This window comes from Penicillium atrosanguineum, assembly GCF_028827265.1.
Source record: "Penicillium atrosanguineum strain IBT 20685 chromosome Unknown utg000003l_segment0_segment0, whole genome shotgun sequence".
NCBI classification, from domain to species: domain Eukaryota; kingdom Fungi; phylum Ascomycota; class Eurotiomycetes; order Eurotiales; family Aspergillaceae; genus Penicillium; species Penicillium atrosanguineum.
In genome coordinates, this window is record NW_026623135.1 from 4,716,726 (window position 1) to 4,737,227 (window position 20,502).

The 20,502-nt window shown below is 52.2% G+C and overlaps 9 protein-coding genes across 9 annotated transcripts; 4 read left to right on the forward strand and 5 right to left on the reverse strand.

Moving 5' to 3' along the window:
• Positions 1 to 966: 966 nt before the first annotated feature.
• Positions 967 to 3,344, forward strand: arg2 (acetyl-CoA:L-glutamate N-acetyltransferase; the record flags this gene model as incomplete). Its single annotated transcript, XM_056885273.1, has 3 exons — positions 967 to 1,140; positions 1,202 to 1,345; positions 1,401 to 3,344. 3 exons carry the CDS (start codon positions 967 to 969, stop codon positions 3,342 to 3,344), a joined length of 2,262 nt encoding a protein of 753 aa, XP_056743551.1.
• Positions 3,345 to 3,706: 362 nt separating this feature from the next.
• On the forward strand, positions 3,707 to 5,066 carry N7443_005218 (sterol homeostasis protein ARV1; the record flags this gene model as incomplete). Its single annotated transcript, XM_056885274.1, has 4 exons — positions 3,707 to 3,895; positions 3,952 to 4,005; positions 4,063 to 4,382; positions 4,424 to 5,066. The coding sequence occupies 4 exons, from the start codon at positions 3,707 to 3,709 to the stop codon at positions 5,064 to 5,066; spliced, it is 1,206 nt and encodes a 401-aa protein (XP_056743552.1).
• A 318-nt stretch (positions 5,067 to 5,384) lies between these two features.
• On the reverse strand, positions 5,385 to 5,843 carry N7443_005219 (uncharacterized protein; the record flags this gene model as incomplete). Its single annotated transcript, XM_056885275.1, has 4 exons — positions 5,385 to 5,464; positions 5,514 to 5,566; positions 5,618 to 5,701; positions 5,833 to 5,843. 4 exons carry the CDS (start codon positions 5,841 to 5,843, stop codon positions 5,385 to 5,387), a joined length of 228 nt encoding a protein of 75 aa, XP_056743553.1.
• A 624-nt stretch (positions 5,844 to 6,467) lies between these two features.
• On the reverse strand, positions 6,468 to 7,684 carry N7443_005220 (BAR domain-containing protein; the record flags this gene model as incomplete). Its single annotated transcript, XM_056885276.1, has 5 exons — positions 6,468 to 6,500; positions 6,566 to 6,685; positions 6,751 to 7,312; positions 7,384 to 7,606; positions 7,663 to 7,684. The coding sequence occupies 5 exons, from the start codon at positions 7,682 to 7,684 to the stop codon at positions 6,468 to 6,470; spliced, it is 960 nt and encodes a 319-aa protein (XP_056743554.1).
• A 266-nt stretch (positions 7,685 to 7,950) lies between these two features.
• On the reverse strand, positions 7,951 to 9,404 carry N7443_005221 (uncharacterized protein; the record flags this gene model as incomplete). Its single annotated transcript, XM_056885277.1, has 4 exons — positions 7,951 to 7,997; positions 8,053 to 8,553; positions 8,611 to 8,707; positions 8,760 to 9,404. The coding sequence occupies 4 exons, from the start codon at positions 9,402 to 9,404 to the stop codon at positions 7,951 to 7,953; spliced, it is 1,290 nt and encodes a 429-aa protein (XP_056743555.1).
• Positions 9,405 to 9,960: 556 nt separating this feature from the next.
• Positions 9,961 to 13,292, reverse strand: N7443_005222 (uncharacterized protein; the record flags this gene model as incomplete). Its single annotated transcript, XM_056885278.1, has 5 exons — positions 9,961 to 10,095; positions 10,147 to 11,218; positions 11,268 to 12,370; positions 12,426 to 13,132; positions 13,187 to 13,292. The coding sequence occupies 5 exons, from the start codon at positions 13,290 to 13,292 to the stop codon at positions 9,961 to 9,963; spliced, it is 3,123 nt and encodes a 1,040-aa protein (XP_056743556.1).
• A 739-nt stretch (positions 13,293 to 14,031) lies between these two features.
• Positions 14,032 to 15,609, forward strand: N7443_005223 (25S rRNA (adenine645-N1)-methyltransferase; the record flags this gene model as incomplete). Its single annotated transcript, XM_056885279.1, has 1 exon — positions 14,032 to 15,609. One exon carries the CDS (start codon positions 14,032 to 14,034, stop codon positions 15,607 to 15,609), a length of 1,578 nt encoding a protein of 525 aa, XP_056743557.1.
• Positions 15,610 to 15,897: 288 nt separating this feature from the next.
• On the reverse strand, positions 15,898 to 16,957 carry pup2 (proteasome core particle subunit alpha 5; the record flags this gene model as incomplete). The annotated part of the gene is made up of 5 exons (XM_056885280.1): positions 15,898 to 16,177; positions 16,232 to 16,575; positions 16,720 to 16,798; positions 16,869 to 16,881; positions 16,933 to 16,957. 5 exons carry the CDS (start codon positions 16,955 to 16,957, stop codon positions 15,898 to 15,900), a joined length of 741 nt encoding a protein of 246 aa, XP_056743558.1.
• Positions 16,958 to 17,237: 280 nt separating this feature from the next.
• Positions 17,238 to 20,021, forward strand: N7443_005225 (gamma-tubulin-complex subunit SPC97; the record flags this gene model as incomplete). The annotated part of the gene is made up of 3 exons (XM_056885281.1): positions 17,238 to 17,565; positions 17,635 to 19,888; positions 19,940 to 20,021. The coding sequence occupies 3 exons, from the start codon at positions 17,238 to 17,240 to the stop codon at positions 20,019 to 20,021; spliced, it is 2,664 nt and encodes an 887-aa protein (XP_056743559.1).
• Between the last annotated feature and the right edge of the window lie 481 nt (positions 20,022 to 20,502).

Here is a 20,502-nt window from a genome sequence, read left to right on the forward strand (position 1 = left end):
CTCTGACGTACACATCTCATAGGTAGTCTAGTAGCTATATGGAATACAGCCTGACAGTGACCTAAGAGGGTTCACAGACCTTGGTCTCATAGTTCCTATCAACCTATTTTCGAAAATTGCTCGTTTTTGATCCATCATTCACACAAGCTGAAACATCCCGGGCCTCTTTGAACACGAGAAGACAGGACATTGTCGCTTAATGAGTACATATTTTATCTTTTTAGTCCAGCTGTATGAAATGCTCAAATGCTAGAATAAATAATACCTAGGTAGGTATTTACGTAGGCCATTTAAGTGGAGTATAGATATGTAGATGGAGAATTCCTGGAGAGCTACCAAGGCAGTCGATCAAAGAAATTGTAGCATGAAGCTTGATTTCTTGCACGTGTGGCTTCAAGGGTTGCTCGGAGACCCTGGAGACAATCAGATCTCTCATGTGAACTTTTGAATCGTGACTGGCAGCATGTCATGCATCGATCATGTTGTGTTAGGCCCTTAGATCCCGGAAGTTGCATGGTGCAACTCGGCAACTCCCTAAGGTAGAACTGGATAGCGATCTAAACATATACAAGTCTCTTGGACTACTCCGTACCTAGCTTGTTATTATCGTCTCCTTTTAAGGTGGAGACTATCCTTCTCCAGAATGCGAAAATTATCGCCCGGGCCAAGAGTCTCCCCGACAATATTCGTCAAGTCTCGGACTTAGATTCCACGCAAGGCTGCCCCCGCCCGAGCTCCGAGCTTAACATTCAATGTTTCTTCACTAGGAAAAAAAAAAAAAAAAAAAAAAAAAAGAAACAACGAATAAAATTTCTGATGAGGAGCCAGTGCATCGGTAGATATAGCCGAGGCCATTCTAAAAGCAATAAGCATCATCAGACCCTGGTGGACCTAGCCACTGTCTCAGTCGAGTTCCGAGTGAGAATGGATGCCCGAAGATCGTCAGGCGGTGAATCGCAACCGAGGATGCGTCATGCCGCATTTTCTCGTCTGCTCCGATTCACCTTCTTTTTTAAAGAGCTGGCCCTCCTTCTGTCGACTGTTCTGAGGTTGCTCCCCCTCCCTGCAACTGCCGCAGTGGTGCTGGCGCCCGAACATGAGCTCAAGAGCACGGAACTGGCCGCGGACGGCCCAGTCCTCGTTAGCGAAGGTACTATACTCGACACCGCAACAATCACAAAGCTAACTCAGGTGCTTTTAGCAACATCTTGCTCGTTCCCATGATTCCGGCATTGTGCGCCCGGCACAATTGCTACCCCAGGCTCAGCAAATCGCCGATTTCTCCAACACTTACCAGAGACAAGAAGGATTGGGACGCCGCGCCAAAGAGAAGCTACTCGATAAGGTATGTGATGGGATGGAAAGAAAGAGGGTTCAATAATAACACCTTCTTCTTAAAGGAATTCTTCCTGAGTCTGCTCAACTCTGCCGCGACCAAGCGCGAAGCAAAACAATACCTATCTCGCTTCAAAGCTAGCCCTTCCAAGTCAGATCCAAAGAACGCAGAAGAATCCATCAAAGAATCCATAACAGAATCGTTACCGCTGGGTGTTAATTTGGGCTCTTTCTATGGAGCTTCACGAGCCGTTTATGAAACCCCGGTGTTCCGACAAAACACAACCCCGGCTCCTCGCGGACAAGAACCCGCCGAGCGACTACATATGGCCTTGATCAAGATTAGTACACCCCAATCTCTCGATGATTATACGATCAAGGGGGTGGCCAAAACCCTGTCGCAGCTCGTTCGTCTGGGCATGGCGTGTTGCGTCGTTATCGACCCAGGGAAGATAGATAATGTTACTGCAGTGCGACAAGTTGCCATCGAGCAGGCTAATCGGATTTCAGCGGCAGTCGATGAACAGCCAGACTCAAAATCATTCCGTCTGGACTCGGCCTTATCGCTATCAGAGGACTCCGGTCAACTCACGGTCATGTCTCGGAAGGGTCTGCTGAGCCCTCTTCGCGACGGACACGTCGTCATCGTCACACCGATTGCGTACATGGAAGAGAACCCCAAGGCTGTCGCAGTGACTGCAAACGAGGCTGTGATAGCCCTGACGAAGGAATTTGCTGGATTGAGTACCTCTCCGGACCCTGACGAAGACCCAACAGTCACTGCGGAGACAATCAGCAGTTTACAGAAGGAGGTTTCTCTGGATCGAGTGATTCTGCTTCACCCTCTTGGAGGCATTCCGGCATTCAGGGGTCCTCAGTCGTCCCATGTCTTCATTAACATGGAACAAGAGTATGATGAGATTGAGGAAGAATTGAATGATATACGAGACTCTCTTGTCGGCGAGGGAAATGAAACAGTCGCTCGCAAAGATCCTGGACCTGCATCATCTATCTTGGAGAGCAATCCTTTATCCATGTTCGTGAATCAAGAAATAGCTTCGCCTCTTCCAGGACAGTCGCAGAGGCTCCCTGGAGCACAAGCCATAGGCCATGTGCTTGATGGCCATATGGACAATCTTCGACTGTCGCGACAAGCTCTGGCTGTACTGCCATCTGCCTCTTCTGGCATTATCACGTCACCTCAGGAAGTCGCCAACTCCGCTCGTACACCGCAGACAGATACCTCGGATTTGTCTGCCGTTGGAACTCGTCGCCAGCGCAATCCGCTCATCCACAGTCTTCTCACAGACAAACCGCTTCTTTCATCATCTCTACCCCCAGGGCGTCGTGGGACTGCCCATGGTGGACCCAGTGCAATTAGCCCATTTACTTCTCACACAACCTTCATCAAACGTGGAATGCCTCTCACGGTCCTTCCGAACCCCTGGGTGCAAATGTGGAGTCCTCAACGGAAACGTGTGCAATTGAATGATCCCTCAATCGACTTGCCCCGTCTTGTCCATCTCATTGAAGATTCATTCGACCGCAAACTTGATGTACAGAAATACTTGGAACGAGTGAACGACCGTATTGCCGGCCTGATCATCGCCGGAGAATACGAAGGTGGTGCAATCCTGACCTGGGAAACACCACCGGGTGTCGTCGACGACGGCAGCGAGGAGAGCGCTGCTCGCATGGTCCCATATTTGGACAAATTCGCAGTCCTCAAGCGCAGCCAGGGCGCAGGCGGAGTCGCTGACATAGTGTTCAATGCCATGGTGCGCTCATGTTTCCCTAATGGAGTTTGCTGGCGCAGTCGCAAAGACAACCCCGTGAACAAATGGTATTTCGAGCGCTCGAATGGGACCTGGAAGCTTTCCGATAGTAACTGGACCATGTTCTGGACCACAGCTGGACTGCCGGAGGATATGCAGAAGTTCCAGGATTATGAAGCCGTGTGCAGGATGATTCAGCCGAGTTGGGCCGACAATAAAAGTGTTATCGATTGATGGACTTGATATAGACAAGTCCTTGTACTGTACATGCCATCAGTTCCACTCCTCGACAGGTAATTGAAGGAAGTAAATGACTCCAAACTTCTTGTCCACCGGGGCTAGAACATCACCGTGTATCCGAGCGGCGAACATAGAAATAAATAAACATTTGAACATTTTATTGTTATTCCAGTATATATTCAACAGCCTAACAGAGTATAGAGTATTAACATTGAAGGCTGAAACTCCACTGATAATTCTAGTGTTGGAGCTTTCAAGGGTTCAAAAACTATAGATCGGTCCCACCTGGGTCCAAACCCAACCTCCGCTTCGCAACGCACTCGCCCACTCCCATCCGCAAGGCGCAATGAGACACGATGCCCATCTGCATCGAGTGCTCATACCCGGTCTCGCACCTGTATAGCGCCTACAGTCGTGCCGATGACCGCTCCCAGGGTAAAGGCGTGCGATTGACCCAGTGTCCGCGCTGCCAACGCTTCGCCGACAAATACGTTGAATACGACTTTGTTGTGATCTTCATCGACCTTGTCCTCATCAAACCACAGGTATGGGCTATTATGTTGGAAGGAAAAATATTAGAGCTAACCGTCTCTCGCTACAGGTCTATCGCCATCTCCTGTTCAATCGACTTGGACGCGATGACAATCGATTCGATGTGAGCGCGCTACATTCCAGCATTACAAGACCAGCGAGCTGACTGCAACTGATTTAGCGATCAATCATCCGCCTGGGAATCCTCCTTCTCCTATTTGACGTCTACCTGACCTGGGCCCGTCTCGAAAAGGACCCCTCGCTCGCCACAACCTTCGTCGCGCGCGCCCCAATCATCGTGCAATACCTCTTCTTCCTGACCCTGAACGCGGCAGCAACATTCGCGCATCATCTCACCGTTCGCCTCCTCGCCTCAGTATTGGTCCCAAAGTCCCACCGCTATGTCGCCGCCGAATCGGCCAGCGCCAACACGACCAGCACAGGCGACACCACCCCCCTCCCATCTGGCCCTCCAACACCTACGATCAGGGCATCACCCCCGTCGCAACCAAACTCACAAACACAACAACAGCTCAGCCCAGGCGCAGCTGCACTTTTACAAAATCCACACCTAATACCCCCTTCAACGACCCCCCCTCCTTACTAGACCCATCACTCCTTCCACCAAGTGCCATCCCAGCACCACAGCGTCCTCCACCCCTCCTCCGCGCCTCAACAGCACCACCACAGAACATCCAACCCCTCCCGCCTCCAACAGCCGCAAGCCCAACAGCAATCAGCACCGCACTGCTAGTCAGCAGTTGCGCAAAGCTGTTCCCTATTCTCCTCGTAATCTGGGGCGCCGACGGCAGCGGCAACAGCAACTTGAGCGACATACAAGCCGGAAACACAGGTGCTAGGAAAGATATGGGTGCATCGAAGGCGGCACTCTCTTCCAACCGAGACTCGGCATCGCCTTCATTTCTGGAATCGTTCCTTGCGGCCGCAGAGTCCTCGCTCCGACCTTATCTACCGACGCGGTATGTGACTGGCCTGTTCGGTGTCCTTGCATCGTTGTTGTCACTGGGCGTTGTGGATACGCATCTCGTGCTACTGAGTAATATCGAGGCGCTTTATATTCTGCTTGGATGTGGGTATCTGCGCGCCGTGGCCGTTGCTGTTGCGGGGCAGATTGCTCGGTGGGCAGTGCAAAGAGTCATTCTGGGTGCTGTCGGAGTTGGATAAATGTGTTGGGGGATGGGTTATGATGAGATGGATGTGTATAGATAGAGAAAAATTATACTATGGACCTGATACATAGCCGACTACTCCAAGGCATCAATCTACGATAGCGCAAGAAGTGCCTTGATGTAATGTAATCATAGATGCAAAAGAAAGCTATACAAAACACCCGCAACCAAGTGCAGAAATCGGATATCCATCTCCTCCAAGAGTCACATCTATCGCGACTCAAATTGACCGGAATTTAAAGGGTATGCCACGGGATAGGATCTCGCCCAGCCCGAAATACAGTATCAAATGATGACCAACGAAACCGAGCATTTACTCCGGTACACGGTCGGGACGGATATCGGCCCTCTTTGGCGCGATGAGGGGGTGCCACTGAGCCAGGAAGACAATGGCTAGTACATGTTAGTTCTGGATCTTGGCTAGGGACAGGGAGAAACGTACCCCACATCAAGTAACAGGAGATGAATGAGAGGATGAGTGTGCTACGCCAGACACTGAGTTGGATGTTAGTTAGAGGACATCAATTAGTGTAGAGGACAACTCACGTCAGGTTCTCGCCCTTCGGGCTGAAGAACCAGGCACACAGGGAGGCGGCCACAATGATGATGAGGCCGATGATGAGGCTCCAACTGTTGCCGTGTCAGTACCTGTACAGTTGGGCTGTAGTGGTGGGATAAGGTGGTGCTCGAGGATCAGACTCAAATCCAAATCGGATGCCTCGTAAACCCTGAATCAACCATCGCGTATCATGAGAACATACCCGCTTGCCATTTTGTCTTGCTGTGTCCTTCACGGATCCGTCAAGAGCCAGTCTTTCTCGGATGTAGTGTTGCCGATTGCTGTATCCCAATTGGAAGACCCCGCGGGATGAAACGAGTCCGGTGTTCGCTCAAGAGGTATGCGCTCAAAGAGAAGTGGTCGATCGGACGTAGATGAGAGATTCAAGGCCGGAAAGCGGGACGTGGTCTTGACTCGGAGATCGTGTATGCGGTCGTTCGAGGACACACGGGGAGATGGTCGGGAGATATTTATCGAGTCACAACGACGCGTTATATTGTGTCTTCCCGAGGGATACCAAGTAAAGAAATCTGGCTCGAAAGGCGGGCGCAGACCGTTGAAATGGCCGGACAAGTTGCAGCGTTGGATGTCGGAGCTCCTGGAGCTAGCGGGCCTAGAATGCCTGAGGCACCAGGGCGGTCTGAACTAAGTGTCCACGACTTATACGTTTTACTATGCATGTTTCAGTGATGAGCTGGATTTTTCAATCTATGCAGCCGAATACAATGAACAAAGTGATCCCTTGGGATGGCACAGAAGCAAAAGGGGTTTAGATACAAATGGCTTACCCCGGACTAAACGGGCTCAAGAGTTGAAAACAGAAAGACGAATCTACGCTTACGCACCCTCACGGCTCTTGCGGTAGCTGGCCTGTAGTACATGTTAGAGATTATGGTTCATTTTGTCGGAGAGAAGAAACTTGCCTCCTGCTCGACCTGCAGAGCATCCACGGTAGGGGCGAGCTCGCTGAGGATCTCGTAAGCCTTCTTGTGGAACTCTAGCTGGGCGGCAATCAGATCGGCCAAGTTGCGCAGGGGCTCGGGAGTATCAAGGACCTAGAGCAAGGGGTTAATATCAGTATTGATTAATCGACGGGACTCGGAGATAAAGTGGAACGTACGTTCTTCATCACGCTCACGGCCTCCTCAGTCTGGCCGACGAATTCATCCTCCGCCTGCTCAATCTCGGCACGGGCATCCTCGCTCAAGTTGTCCAGGTCGCCCCGGGCGGCAGCCTTCTTAGCAGCCTTGACCGAGTCCAGAGTAAGACGGGCGTTCTCCACGTTCTTGCGGGCCTTGGCGGCGAACATCAAGTTGGTGTTCAGGGTGGTGTTCCAGCCAGCCAGGAAGCGTGACTGGATCTGGGCATCCTGGGCCAGACGGGCCTCGCCGACCTTCTCCTCGGACAGGGCGTACTTCTCCAGCGCGGTGGCGAGCGGGTCCTCGCCCTCGGTGCTCTGCACCAGGGTCTGGGAGCCGGCGAGCGAGGCGCGGGCGATCGCATGGTTGAACGTCTTAGGCTGGGGCTTAGCGGAAGGAGGTGCGGTCAGCGCAGCCTGGGCTTCCGCGGGCGAACCAGCCTGCGAGAGCAGGCTGACCTTCTCGTTGATCGTGCGACCCAGATCATTGAAGGACTCGCGGATGTTGGGAGGGTAATCGTAGGCTTCGTTGGAGTATTGAGAGCTGCACAGCCACAAAACCTGTCAGTTTCACCCCGGAAACAACAAGACAAGCTGAAGGGAGAGGGCACTCACGTCACCGACAGGAGCTTCTGGTGGACAAGCTTCAGCGCATCGACGCGCTTCTCGAGCTCGATGTACTCATCGGGGAGCTGTGTCTTGTCTTCGGCCTGGCCCAGTTGCTCTTTGATCAACTGCTGGGTGCGCTGCGCGAAAGGCGTGAAGCTAGCGCTAGTAGAAATAAGAGACAGGACGAAGTCAGCACACTGATTACGGTCGAGAACGGGCGATGTGGGGGCTGCGAGATAGAGGAGGATGTAGATGAAAGGGCCAGTGCTCACCTGAAGTTCTTACCGAATGCCTGCACTCGATCCATAATGACGGAATGACTGAGAGAAATAAGTTAGAGGGGAGGTGTTGAGGCTACAGCTACGAGGAGGACCATCCCGCTCTGAGGGCCTGCACCGCCCCACTGCACCGCCACAGTTTTGGAATCAGGCATCAATGCCATTGTAAATTGTGCCAATTGTAAAAAAAAATAAAAATAAAAAAAAAGTAAAATAGTAGAGAATACAAGGAGAAGAAATACTCATAGCATGGCATCCCGTAAAATCATCAGTCGTCGCCACTGCGCCAAACGCCCTAGGTTAAAGTGGCCATCATAGCCCGCATCACCCTCGAATTTGGTTCTATAAGAATGTTAGTCCGTAGATCCAGTAAACACGAAAAGGTGAGGAGTCTTACCTCTACGCTCGGAGCGGCGAACCTCCGTCACTTCCTCCGCATTACCGTGGTCATCGATAATGTCTGTCTCGCGCTGTCTCGTGATCTCAATGCCCCCCTGTCGCTCTAATCGCAAGAGCCTGGTTTCTTCTTCTAGATCTTGGATATAGTCATCGTGGTCACTGTTTCGAGGGCGTACGAGTACCATGGACCCAGAGTGGCCTCTCGTCCCTACACGTTCCTCGACATACTCCCGAGGCTCAACGAATCGGACGGGAGATGCAGGGCGGTGTGCATGCACAGATACAGACCGAGGCCGCGAGATGGTATGCCTTCTTGGTCTGTCGATCAGCTCCTCGTACTCGTACTCTGGAGAACGGGAGGGCGACGCTTCCACAATAAACGCATCGTGGCTCGAGCGAGGCGAGTAGTGGGAGTGCGAATCAACGACTAGATGCTCGGTGGTGACTCGTTCGCGCGGCACCTCTCGATGGGGAGAGTGCGCGATACGAAGGTATTCGGCTAGTCTCCGGTCAGTCCCTGAAAATCGCCTAATGATCCTGTTGGGCAGCGACTCACTTTCCACCTGGGGTGGTCGCCGGAATTCTCGACTCAAGCTGATCACCTCGTCGATCTGTTCTTTCGACAAGGCTTTCTGGATCACAATGGTGTCGTCCTAGCCATGTCAGTAACCCCCACATAGATCAATGGGCATTAAGATTGAGTACCTCTTCTTTAAACGGATACCCTAAATCCAGAATGGCATGGATATGCACCCGTTTTCGAGGAATGCGAGTCTTGCCTTTGCGCGGATAGGGCTTCTCCTCATGATGCCGGCGCCTCATACTGCTCGAGCGACGATGGTGACCCATGCCCTCTCGATCATGCATGCCTCTATACTCCTCGTCGCCGTAGGTGTCCGGATCAGCAATGCGAATATCCTCGTAAATTTCACGCTCTCGATAACGACCGGGCGACGCGCGAGGTGGCGGCGGAGCAGAAGGTATACCCCTCATACGTGGGGCACGATCGCGAACCTCTTCCATCTTGCGACGAGGGATGCGGTCAAAAGTATCTAGGGAAGACTGGCGCCTAAGTAAACGGGGCCGAACGAAGGAGGGACTTTCGTCTCGTCGGCGGCGGTCATGCGCCACAAGAGGCCCGGACGTATGAACCAGGTGCTCGTCATCATATCGGCGACCGGGGGCGCGCGCAGGCGGGCCATAACGGTCTTCTTCGTGCATGCGGAATTCGAAGCGCTCGTCCTCGGCGTGGCGGGGTCGTTCGGCCACGGGAGGGCCTCGATAGCGGTCATAACGATCGCGGGAGTCTAGTGTCCCTGTTGAAGAGCGGTAGTCATCGTAACGAGACATGGCTACAGTTGATCACCCGGTTGAACGTGTAAACAGAGAAATGGGGACAGAACCGTGGATGACGAGGGCGGCTGACTCGGCCCGTTGAGGGTGGGGGCGAAGAACCACGGGAACGTTGGAGTTGGATGAGACTAGAAAGACGAGATGATACACCTGGGCGAAGATGGAGGGGAAAGCAGCTTCAGCTCAGCTCAGCTCGCGAAAAAGTCAGGCACAAACCGATGATGACATTGGGCAAGTGGGGGAAAGATCCGCCACTCAGTTCACTGAGTAAACTAAGGCGCACGCTAGAGTGCCGCTGACTTCACGCTACTGTAGACCTGCGTGTCTAATGTAGGTACCCTGGAGATAATCTCTCATCTGAGCCATGTCTTGTCTGCTCGTATTCCAGGTGTGTAAATGTTTTTCTTGGGATACTGAAATGGCGCAAAAAGATCGCTGGAGAGATCTGGAGCAAACTTTCTACATCGGTGAGAAGAGGTGAAAAAGGACCAAGTGAATAAAGTCTTTCGGCCCCTGGATTATCTCGGACTGTACATAGGAATCTTGTTCAATCCTATAATTCCAAATTTTGCATGTCACCCTCCAAGCTCAAGAGCCCCATCGCCAAATAAGCCCGGTCTGGCCCAGTTACTGTGAAGCGTCGATCACTAGACTGCGCCCCCTCAGCTCGAGAGAGGACATCCTGCTCCTACACCTATAATTAGCAGGGATCAATGGATCAGTTCAGGTTAGCACTTACATGACGCTCACGGTCAGGCTCGAAGCTTCTTTCGTATGGTGGCCCACGGCCATTTTTGGCTGCAACAATCCATGCCTTTTCACAGCCACCGGCGATAGCGTCGGAGGTTTTCCAGCCCGTTAGACGAGAGATGTCTCGCAGCTTTGCGATTGTCCAGCCTCGCTGCGCGTGATCTACGTACTGCACCCCGGCGAAGAACATTGGCATTGTCATCTCCTGGAGAGACGAGCCGAGGGTTGGGCTTAGGCTGCCAGCCTTGAGGTTGTAGCGCTGGGGATAGTAGATGCCTGCGGCTATTCTGCCAATGATTTGTGCATATTCCGCTGTGGTTGAGGCTGCCACACCAGCCGACATCATCATGGCCGGGGGCATGGAGGGATGAAGTCGTTTGAGTAGGATTCGTCCAGCATAGTAGAATCCCCAGATAACGGCAATCGTGTGTGTTCGATACTGGAGGGCGGGTCCAAATGGACTTGAGATGGCCGTCGTGACATCTGCTGGGAGAGGTTGGAAATCTCGACCCAGCGCCTGAGCGTATGTATCCATGGCGACCATGATTTCCTCCCATTCCTGGTCTGCTTCGGCATATGAAAAGTCTTCTTTGTCTTCTTCGGGTAAGTCTTCCTTCTTGCGACGGTCATCTACAAATCCTGATGGGAGACGAGTGGGCCCTTGTGGTGGGACCATTCCGTACATGGGAGGACCACTTTGAGGCGGAGGTCCGGCGACTGGGAGCGGCGGACCTGGAGGACCTGGAGGAGGCCCAGATATAGAACCCTGCCCAGATGGTGGACCACCAGGTTGTTCGGGTGGCCCGGGTGGCCCAGGAGGACCTGGTCGTCTATTAGGGTCGCCTTTACTGAAGCGACCCATGAATTTGAACATCCCCGGGCTAGGCCTCCAATCTTTTCCACTCGCACGGATAGATTTCAGCTTACGCTTCCGGTCCCGATATCCAAAGTCGCTCACTCGGGCGAGGAGCAGCCAGAGATGATCAGCAGAGCCGTAAATGGCATCAATCCGACCGACACCTGCTCGTGGCGGACACTGTCCTTGCAAATAATAGGGCATACTATATTCATGTTAGTAATAGAATCGATGAATAAGGATACTTGACCGACAAAAGTTTGTCTCCACTAATCAGACTGTGAAAGACGTCCTGCTTGGTGTACCACCAGTATAAGTCACACTGGATGCGGAAGTTCTCAATGTCCTTGCGGGTGAATTGTCTCCTTGGAGTATATGTCTGTCCTTCCTCAATGAGTCCAAACTGGTCGTAGTTGACTGCTCGCCCCAGAAGGGATCCGATGAAAGCTCCATCAACGCTAGTCTCTCTTTCGGCGAATGGATCATCTTCGTTGATGACACTACCAAATGCAGGATTGTACATCGACATATTATTCCATCCCATTTGGTGTTGCTGCTCGTTCATTTGTCGTCGATGAGCCCGAAGGTCTCGAGTGGTGCGGGCGAAGTCAATCTCTTTGATCAGCTGAGCGGCACCGGCGACATGGCTGTTCCACTTTGAGTGATCGGCAGAGATGACCTCGTAGTATGCGAGTAGCTCGGTGGCTGCCAATGTTCCAAGTTGCTTGCGCCTGTGCGGGAGGCCAACGGCCTTACCAATGCGCTTCAATGCATAGTGATAGTGCTTGAGAGAAATCGTAGTGGGGACACCTTGAAGGTATGCAATATGTATGCTGGAAACCGCAAGAATGGCCTGCATTAATGCAGGGTGTTCCATGGCTTTAAGTGGGAGAGTGTATGTCCAAAGGCCCTGCTGCGCAGGTGAAACCGGATCACCTAGGGTAATCGACGAGTCCGTCGGGTGTCGTTCAAATATAGACAAAGAGGGCCCCGTGGAATGAAGGAAGTGGGCGAAAATTCGAGCTGTCTTGGGGTTGTTGAGGGGAGATGACCCCAGGTGTGGGTAGTAGGAGGCGAGAATGTTAGGTTCATTCAAGTGTGTAGTAAAGGAGCGAAGGCGGCTGTCGTCGTGATTTGCAGAGGCCATGATTAAGCTTAACTGGTTGAAGCCTTCCGCCTGGGTCTGATCCACCATGTCATCTTCGGATTCGACATCGTAGTAGTCTTCCGCTTCATCCTCCACATATACGACTTGTGTTTGTGATTGGGGGATGTATTGTGCGGATGAATCGAACTGCGGAGAGAGCGGCCCATGTTGCTGCTGGTAATGGTAAATGAGCCCAGGCGGAATGCTTGTCTGTAGATACTATTAGTGCCATCATGTGGAATACCCAACTTGGATCGATACGCACCTGGGGATACAGGTTGCCGTCGTAACTGTTGTCCCATACTGTATCGCCAGTATATGGCGGTACAGATGCCGAAGCAAAGTCTTGGCCCGGAAACTTCGCCCAATTGGTGATTGGTGGGGGGTATTGAGGATCGGTCTCTTGTTTGTACTCGTCTTGCTTATAGCCATCTTGCCTGTACCCTGGTTGGTACTGCTCTTCAGTATACTGGGAATTATCTTGACCAGAGCGAGGCTGAGTCTGGGAAGTCTGGAACTGTGAGTGATTAACAATAGCCGAGGGTATTTGCCCACGTCCATGTTGCACCGTTGGCTGTGTTGGCCAAGTCTGAGGTGGTTGTACCTGCGGCGCTGGATAGTAGAATTTAGGTGCATTGATTATTTGCGGTGGCCCTAACGGGGCGATATCAGAAGATGGGTAACTATGATAACCAATTGTGGCGGCATCGATCGGCCGCGGAGCCAACATCGGATGTTGAGCAGCGGCAGCAGCTTGCTGAGCCGGGAGAGGGTATTCACTGAATAAGGGCATTCGCATCTGATGCTGCATCTGTGGGTCCTGAACTTGAGGTGGACCATGGGATCCAAAAATCCCTAGAGGGTTCTTGAAAACAACGCGCTGTGCATAGCCCTCGCAGCTGCGCTTGGATTTGACGCAGTTGCTGCATATTGGCTTTTCCTCGCCGCATTTAATGCGGCGTTTGCGGCAGGCTGTAGGTATAGGTTAGAGGACATAGCTTTCGGGGTCTTTTCAGCGTAGCATACTCAAACAACCGGTTTTGGTCCGCTTCTTCGGCACTCTCCGGGAACCTGGAATCTTGGGTGCATCGCCCTCCGGCGAGGGGCTGTCCAGCTGGGGGTCTTCAGTCATGATGTGGGGAGGAGGAACATGGCAATTGAGAGTGCGAGTCATGAATAGACATTAGTGGGGCAGGGAAGAAGACAAAAGGTCGGAGATCGGATCGGAGTCGTTCTATGTTGGACTGCACTGGGAAAAGCTGCCGAGCATCGCAGATCACCCGAACTGCGACTGTTGTATTTTTTTTTAAAGGTTTTATAGATTATTTTTACCTCCACTGCATGTCGTCTGTCCACTGCCTACTTTCTACTGTCTGCTTCCTACTGTCCACAGCTCAGGTCACGTTTAGGGTAGGCTCCCGTGTTCCCCTGAAGAACAGACTGGGAACACGAACACGATCAGCATGAGACCCAGCCCAGCCACTCAGATAGTAACCATGCTAAGCTTATGTGCAGCAGGCCTTCAGAGGCGCATATACACGATTTTGAACAGAGCTGGCTCGGGCGAGTCACTCGGATCGATTTACGAATCCCGCTATTGCACAGAGGGTATCTAGAATATCCAGACTGGCGAAACCAGAACAATTTAGACATAGAAGCAGCGCATTCCTCGTTTATCTTATCTTTGATCATCGGAGCCTGTTGATGCCTGAGGGTCGTATTGTAAGGTTCGTCACAGGATTACCAATGCGGAGATGAAATTTTGCCAACTTTTTTTCTGCGCGGAGATAAGTTGTCTCCAGTCACTCGAGAACAATTTTGCTGTGCAACGCTAAATTCGACAGAAGCTATCAAAGCTTTACTTGGCAAACATGTTCGCCGTCCCAGGATGGTCCGTCTCGAGCTCTGCACTCACGCAGCAAGGCGATGCGCAGTCCAAAGATCAGTCCCAAGGCAAAGATGCCTCGACGCCCAATGCGAAGAAAGACAACAAGCGCAAGCGCGGCAAAGACCGTGTGACCTCCGGCAATGTCGATGAAATGTATCGGAGGCACATTGAGGGCAACTCCGGGCCCAAGGGTGGAAAGCGTGGCAAGGCTGGCGCCAGTGCTGGTGCTGCTGTCGGTGCCGGTGCCGGAGACAGTTCCATGAAACCATGGGAGAAGAAAAAACTACAAAAGGAGCAGCAGCAGGCATCTGCCGCAGGAGCTTCAAATGAAACAAACGAGGCCCCGAAGGCCGAGGCCGAGGCCGAGGCTGGCCAGGAAGAAGGAAAGCCAGCGAAGAAGCAAAAGAGAAACAGGAAGAACAAGAACAAGGACGGCCAGCAAGATAAGACTCAAGAGCAGGATGCGACTACCTCTCCATCCACTGAAACCTCCGCTGCTGTCAAATCAGTCGCTCCGCCCATACCAGCAGCATCTGCTACCCTTACACCCCTCCAGCAGGCAATGCGCCAGAAGTTGATCTCGTCTCGATTCCGTCACCTGAACGAAACCCTGTATACTACCGACTCCTCCAAAGCTGTGGAGCTGTTCAACGCCAACCCCGAGCTCTTTGATGAATACCACGCCGGTTTCTCGCGCCAGGTGAAGGAATCCTGGCCCTCCAACCCGGTCGATGACTACATCCAGACTGTTCGTCGCCGTGGCGCCGTCCCCGTGCCCAAGAGAGGCAAGCCCGACCCGAGCAAGCCTCTTCCTCTTCCCCGTCGGCCCAATGGTGCATGCACCATTACCGATTTGGGCTGTGGTGACGCTGGGCTTGCGCGCGCCTTGACTCCGGCGGCTAAGAAGTTGAAGCTGAAGCTTAACAGCTACGATCTCCAGGCGCCCGATGCTCTTATCACCAAGGCGGATATCTCTAACCTTCCCCTGGAGGACGGTACCGTGGATGTGGCTATCTTCTGTCTGAGTCTGATGGGAACAAACTGGGTTTCCTTTGTCGAGGAGGCATGGCGTGTCTTGCGTGGCGACGGCAAGGGCGAGTGCTGGGTCAGCGAGGTTAAGAGTCGATTCGGCAAGGTGACGCGCAAAAAATCGCAGATCGGAGCGCAGAAGCCGCTTAGCAAGGCCGAGCAAAAGAAGCAAAAGAAGAAGAGCGGTAAAGGCGATGATGAAGAGCTGGATGAGGCCGACATCTATGCTGAAGATGCCCGCCCGACTGACAACGACGAGACGGATATCTCTGCTTTCGTCGAGGTTTTCAAAAGCCGTGGCTTTGTGCTTAAGCAGGAGTCCTTGGACAAATCTAACAAGATGTTTGTGAAAATGGAGTTTGTCAAGGCTGGCTGGACCCCGACAAAGGGCAAGCATGCTTCTGCGGCCCCGGCCCCGGGTGTGAAGGGTGGCAAGAAGCGCTTTGTCGAGAAAAAGACTGATGCTGATACCGGTATGACGGAGGAGCAAGAGGCCCAGGTGCTGAAGCCTTGCGTGTACAAGATCCGGTAGTCTAGTGTCGCGATGACGATGTATCATTAGGATTATACCCTATCAAAAGCATTTTATCATAGAAATTAGAATGACAAGTTTCAGTCATGTCCACCCGTATCGACTCTACTGTAAGAAGCTTAGATTGATGGCTAGACGTTCATTTCTGTGGTGATGGATGTCTCGCGATGATCACCCTTGGACCCTCCAGTCTACGTCGTGGCAAAAATCATTACTTGCTCATGCAATCAACAATGAAAGAGGCACCGAGTACCTTCATCTAGACATAACCACTAACTCGCTAGTCATTTATTGATTCCCGCCGAGCTGCGCAACAGCCCGACCCATCTCCTCGTCATCGTAGATGCGGAAGCCCTTGTCCTTGGTCACGCTGGCCAACTGGACGTTCTTAGAGTCCAGTTTCTCCTCCATGACCTGCTTCAGAGTCTTCAAAACCAGCGTCTCGGCCTCGGCCAGCGTCAAAGAGCGGTGGTATTCGTTCTGTAACTCCGCCTGCGCACCCTCACTTCCAGAGCCGATGGCCTTGGCGTCATACCGGTAAAATGTGCCCGAAGGCTCGGCGTGATATCTATCGTGTCCGCGTTAGCGTTGTTCATACCGTTCACAATTAAATTCCACGTACAGCTGAGGCCCATCCTCATCGTAACCAGCAATTAACAGAGCAACACCAAACGGTCTGCTCATGACACTCTCCTCATCATCACCGCTCTCTCCGAAGCGAAGGGCCAGGTCGCAAATGGCCTGTGTGGTACTCTCAACGCGCAGAGGCTCGGCATAGTGGAAGGCGTGGTTTTGGCACTCGACACGGGCGTGCTCGACCAGATTGCGGGCATCAGCCTGCAGGCCAGACATGGCGCAGCCGATGTGCTGGTCAATTTCGACAATTTTCTCTACAGACGAGGCCTCGAGTAGGGTGGACGTCACGCGCTTCTCAACACCGAGGATGACACCTTCAGATGTTGCGACCTAGGCGTTTGTCAGCATGGGGGCAGTTCCATGATATAAGCGTAGGCGACTGCGCTCTTCCATCGAGAGATCTTGTGGTCTCGTATTCGATCACGATGGAGATGGAGATGACGACAGGGCGAGGGAGAGTAGAGCTGAACGTACACCAATTGCTGTGGAACCGAGCTTGATGGCCTCGAGGGAGTATTCGACCTGGAACAGACGACCTTCTGGGGAGAAGGTGCTATAGGGACGTGCATTGTCAGACTGGAAGCTTCGGTATGGGGTAGACGACGTCAGGAAAGGGTGCGTACTTGATTCCACGGTCTGGTCCGAGCTGTTAGCGATGCCTTAGCATGATGGGGTGACAGAGCTTACCATATTCAGATCGTGCAATAAACATCGTGAATTATGTTTAGATGGACGGGATAAAGGAATAGGATAAAGAGGAGAGAAGGTGGAAGCGGAGCAGTGACAACGGAGCTTAGGCGGAAGCTCTCTACGCAAGTCAGTTGCCTGGGGTCTCAGGCGGTGAGGCCGCGCTGCCCAAGCCCCAAGTTCCACGGTTCAACCTTTGTTTGGTTCTTGTTATTCAGATCTATGGATTTTGGTTGAGTCTCCTTCTTCCTACATGACTTTGTCGCGTTCCCTTAATGTCCTCCAATGACCGTCGTGCCAGCCATATGAGCGCTCCTCGACCCCGCGTTGCCTCCAGTCGCGTCGATGCCGACAGGCCGAGTCGCGGCGCCGCATCGCCGCTCCAAGACATGGATCCGCGCACGAGTACCTCGAGCCAGAAACACAGACTGTCTCGAGACCAGAAAACCATGTCTGAGAAGCGCACCGAGCGTACTGTGATCACAACAAAGGAAAAAGCGGTGCGGAGGAATCTTCCCAAGGAGTTCAACGTCGCCATCAATGCTTCGAAATGGGAAGACAAACCCAGGAAGACCGGCCAGGCGGAGGGCGCGAGTCCTGGTAGTAAGAAGAGGGAACCCGTGGCGGAAAATGGTCGGTCACAACATACATTCGCATCGCAATCTATGCTATGAACCATGATATTGACAATGTTTTCTACAGCACCATGGAATCCGCACGCATCTCTCATTCCACACTCAACGGCTCCGCTCGCCTGTCGAGTATCTGTTCCTCCGTCTGCATCGGCAGCACCGCAGTCGCTCCATCCCCGACCATTTAAAGAACTGTCATCGGATGCGCAAGAAGCCGCGATCCTCGAGGATCTGCTTTTCGTCTTCATGGGCTTCGAGGGCCAGTACATCCACTATCACGGCTCGTACGATTCATCTGCCGAGAAAGATCGCTTGACCGGCCCGATATTTCAGTTCGCGCCGGGGTTGGATCCTACCCTGCGGGATCTCACACAGTCTATGTTGAAGATGGCGACTCATTACAGTGCCATGGAGGCGTTTGTCGAGATCCAGAGTCGCGCAGAGTACGGAGCTGTCAGCCATGCTCTTTGCGCAGCCATTCGAAAATTGCTAAAGGACTACTTAATTCTTATCGCTCAGCTGGAAGGCCAACTGCTAAACAACCCCACTTTTACTCTTCACCAACTTCACCTTCATACTATGCCGACAAGTCAATGCCTTGCGCAGCTGTACTTCTTGGGACAGGAGCTTCTTCGTCGCAATGGTCTCCTAGATCAAGACCTTGACGAGTCCATGGATGATTTTGGTGACGTTGATAACATTCTCGAACAACTAAAGGAAGGAGGCGATCTTGTGCCGGGCGCCATGTCTAGCAAGAAGATTTGCAAGGGCGGCAATATTTTGAGGCTTCTGACAGAGCGCTTGGCTACCTTCTCCGGTGACCCAACGACAAAGACTTTGATTCAGTCATTGTTACGCGACGCCAGTCGGCCATATATGAATATGCTGAACGAATGGCTGCACCACGGTGGCATCAAGGATCCTCATGCCGAGTTCTTGGTGAAGGAGCAAAAGTGGATTAAACGAGAGAAATTGGAAGAAGACTACACCGACGAATACTGGGAGAAGCGTTACACAATTCGCGACAAAGAGGTTCCACCGCAGCTTGACAGTGTTCGAGATAAAGTGCTTCTGGCAGGCAAATATCTAAACGTGGTACGAGAGTGCGGTGGTGTCGATATTAGTAAAGCCGTCCAAGATGTTCCCAAGACCCTCGATGATCCACGCTTCCTGGACAATGTTAATGCAGCATACACTTACGCCAATGCCTCCCTGCTCAACCTTCTTTTGACGAAAAATTCACTTACGACTCGATTCCGCTCCCTCAAACATTACTTCTTCCTTGACCGGTCCGACTTTTTTTCTTATTTCCTTGAGCTTAGCGCATCGGAGTTGCGTAAGCATGCGCGAAATGTGAACGAGGGCAAGCTTCAGTCGCTTCTTGATATCGTGCTACGCCAGCCGGGAAGTATCGCTGCACAAGACCCTTTCAAAGAAGATGTCAAGGTGCGAATGAACAAGATTGGTCTCACAAAGTGGCTGATGGAGGTCGTGAGTGTCTCGGGTATGGACCAGGAGAATCCGCAAGCGTCTGTTGAAAAGCAACAAGCCTCTGCAGCTCAGACTGCCGATGACGACAAGGATATCCTGGGATTCGACGCACTGGAGCTGGACTACTCAGTACCGTTCCCATTGTCTCTTGTCATCAGTCGCAAAACAGTCTTGAGATATCAACTTATTTTCCGACACCTGCTGTCACTGCGGCATCTGGAGACGCTGCTAGTCACGTCCTGGGCCGATCACAACAAGACGGCCAGCTGGCGACATAAGTCATCAGACCGCAGGCTGGAGATGTGGAAGCGACGGGCATGGAATCTGCGTGCAAAGATGCTTGTTTTCGTGCAGCAGCTTCTATACTTTTGCACAGCCGAAGTTGTGGAGCCAAACTGGGTGGGACTGATGGAGCGAGTCAATGGAGCTAGTGCCGGGACCGAACTGACTGTGAATGGAAGGAAACAGGCCAACCGCACGGTGGATGAGCTTATGCAGGACCATGTGGACTTCCTGGACACATGTCTCAAGGAGTGCATGCTGACCCAGGCCAAGCTCCTGAAGGTACGTGGTGAGACGATATTCTGGCAAACAGGTACTAACAGAGAGAAGATCCATTCCAAGTTGATGACTTGCTGCACGATGTTCGCCCAATGGACATCTCAAACTCTTTCACGGGCCTTGATTTCAGCCGACCCAGACCTGGCAGGCAAGGCGACCGAAGGCGATCCGCGGGCGTACCCCTTTGATCCAGCGCGCATGGGCAAGCTTGAAGATACTCTCAAGCGATATGAAGATCACTTCAACCGCCATTTACGGATTCTTATGGACAGGTAAGTCATAGTATGCACTTTGTTTTGGTGTTTTATGCTAACAGAATCTAGTCTGAACTATTTCGCGGCAACTGAGAGTGTGGTCTTGTTGAAGCTGGCACACTCTTTGAGCTCGATCAGCAAAGAAGATTGAGGTATGATGCCATATACCACCTTACTCGCTCCGTCCATCAACGGACTTTCGCCTACGGATATTGGCAAATGCGCCCACCACCTCGAGCATATCGATCATATTGCCGAGTCTCGCACCGAGAGATGTCATATGCCATCCCGAACGGCATTTCCCAGCATCGCAGCATCGCCGAATCCCGAATTCCGAGTCGGGCCTCACATCATACCAACACCCTGATCATGGTGGGGCCGGTGGATCTCGGAAGGGAATCCGAGAGAACGATTAGATAGTTTCGAGCTGGAGAATGAACAGAACGGAACTAAACAGAAACTCGATATAGCATATGAATTGAATGAAAGGCTACCTTGAAAACAAGAATAAGAGATAGTATATGATAGCAAATAAAATAATATAGAATAGGAAAAAAAAGCAAGTAAGACTATAGTCGCGATGCAAGGCCTCGATAATTGAAGGCGAGAGGTAGTATGGTGAAGACGTGATC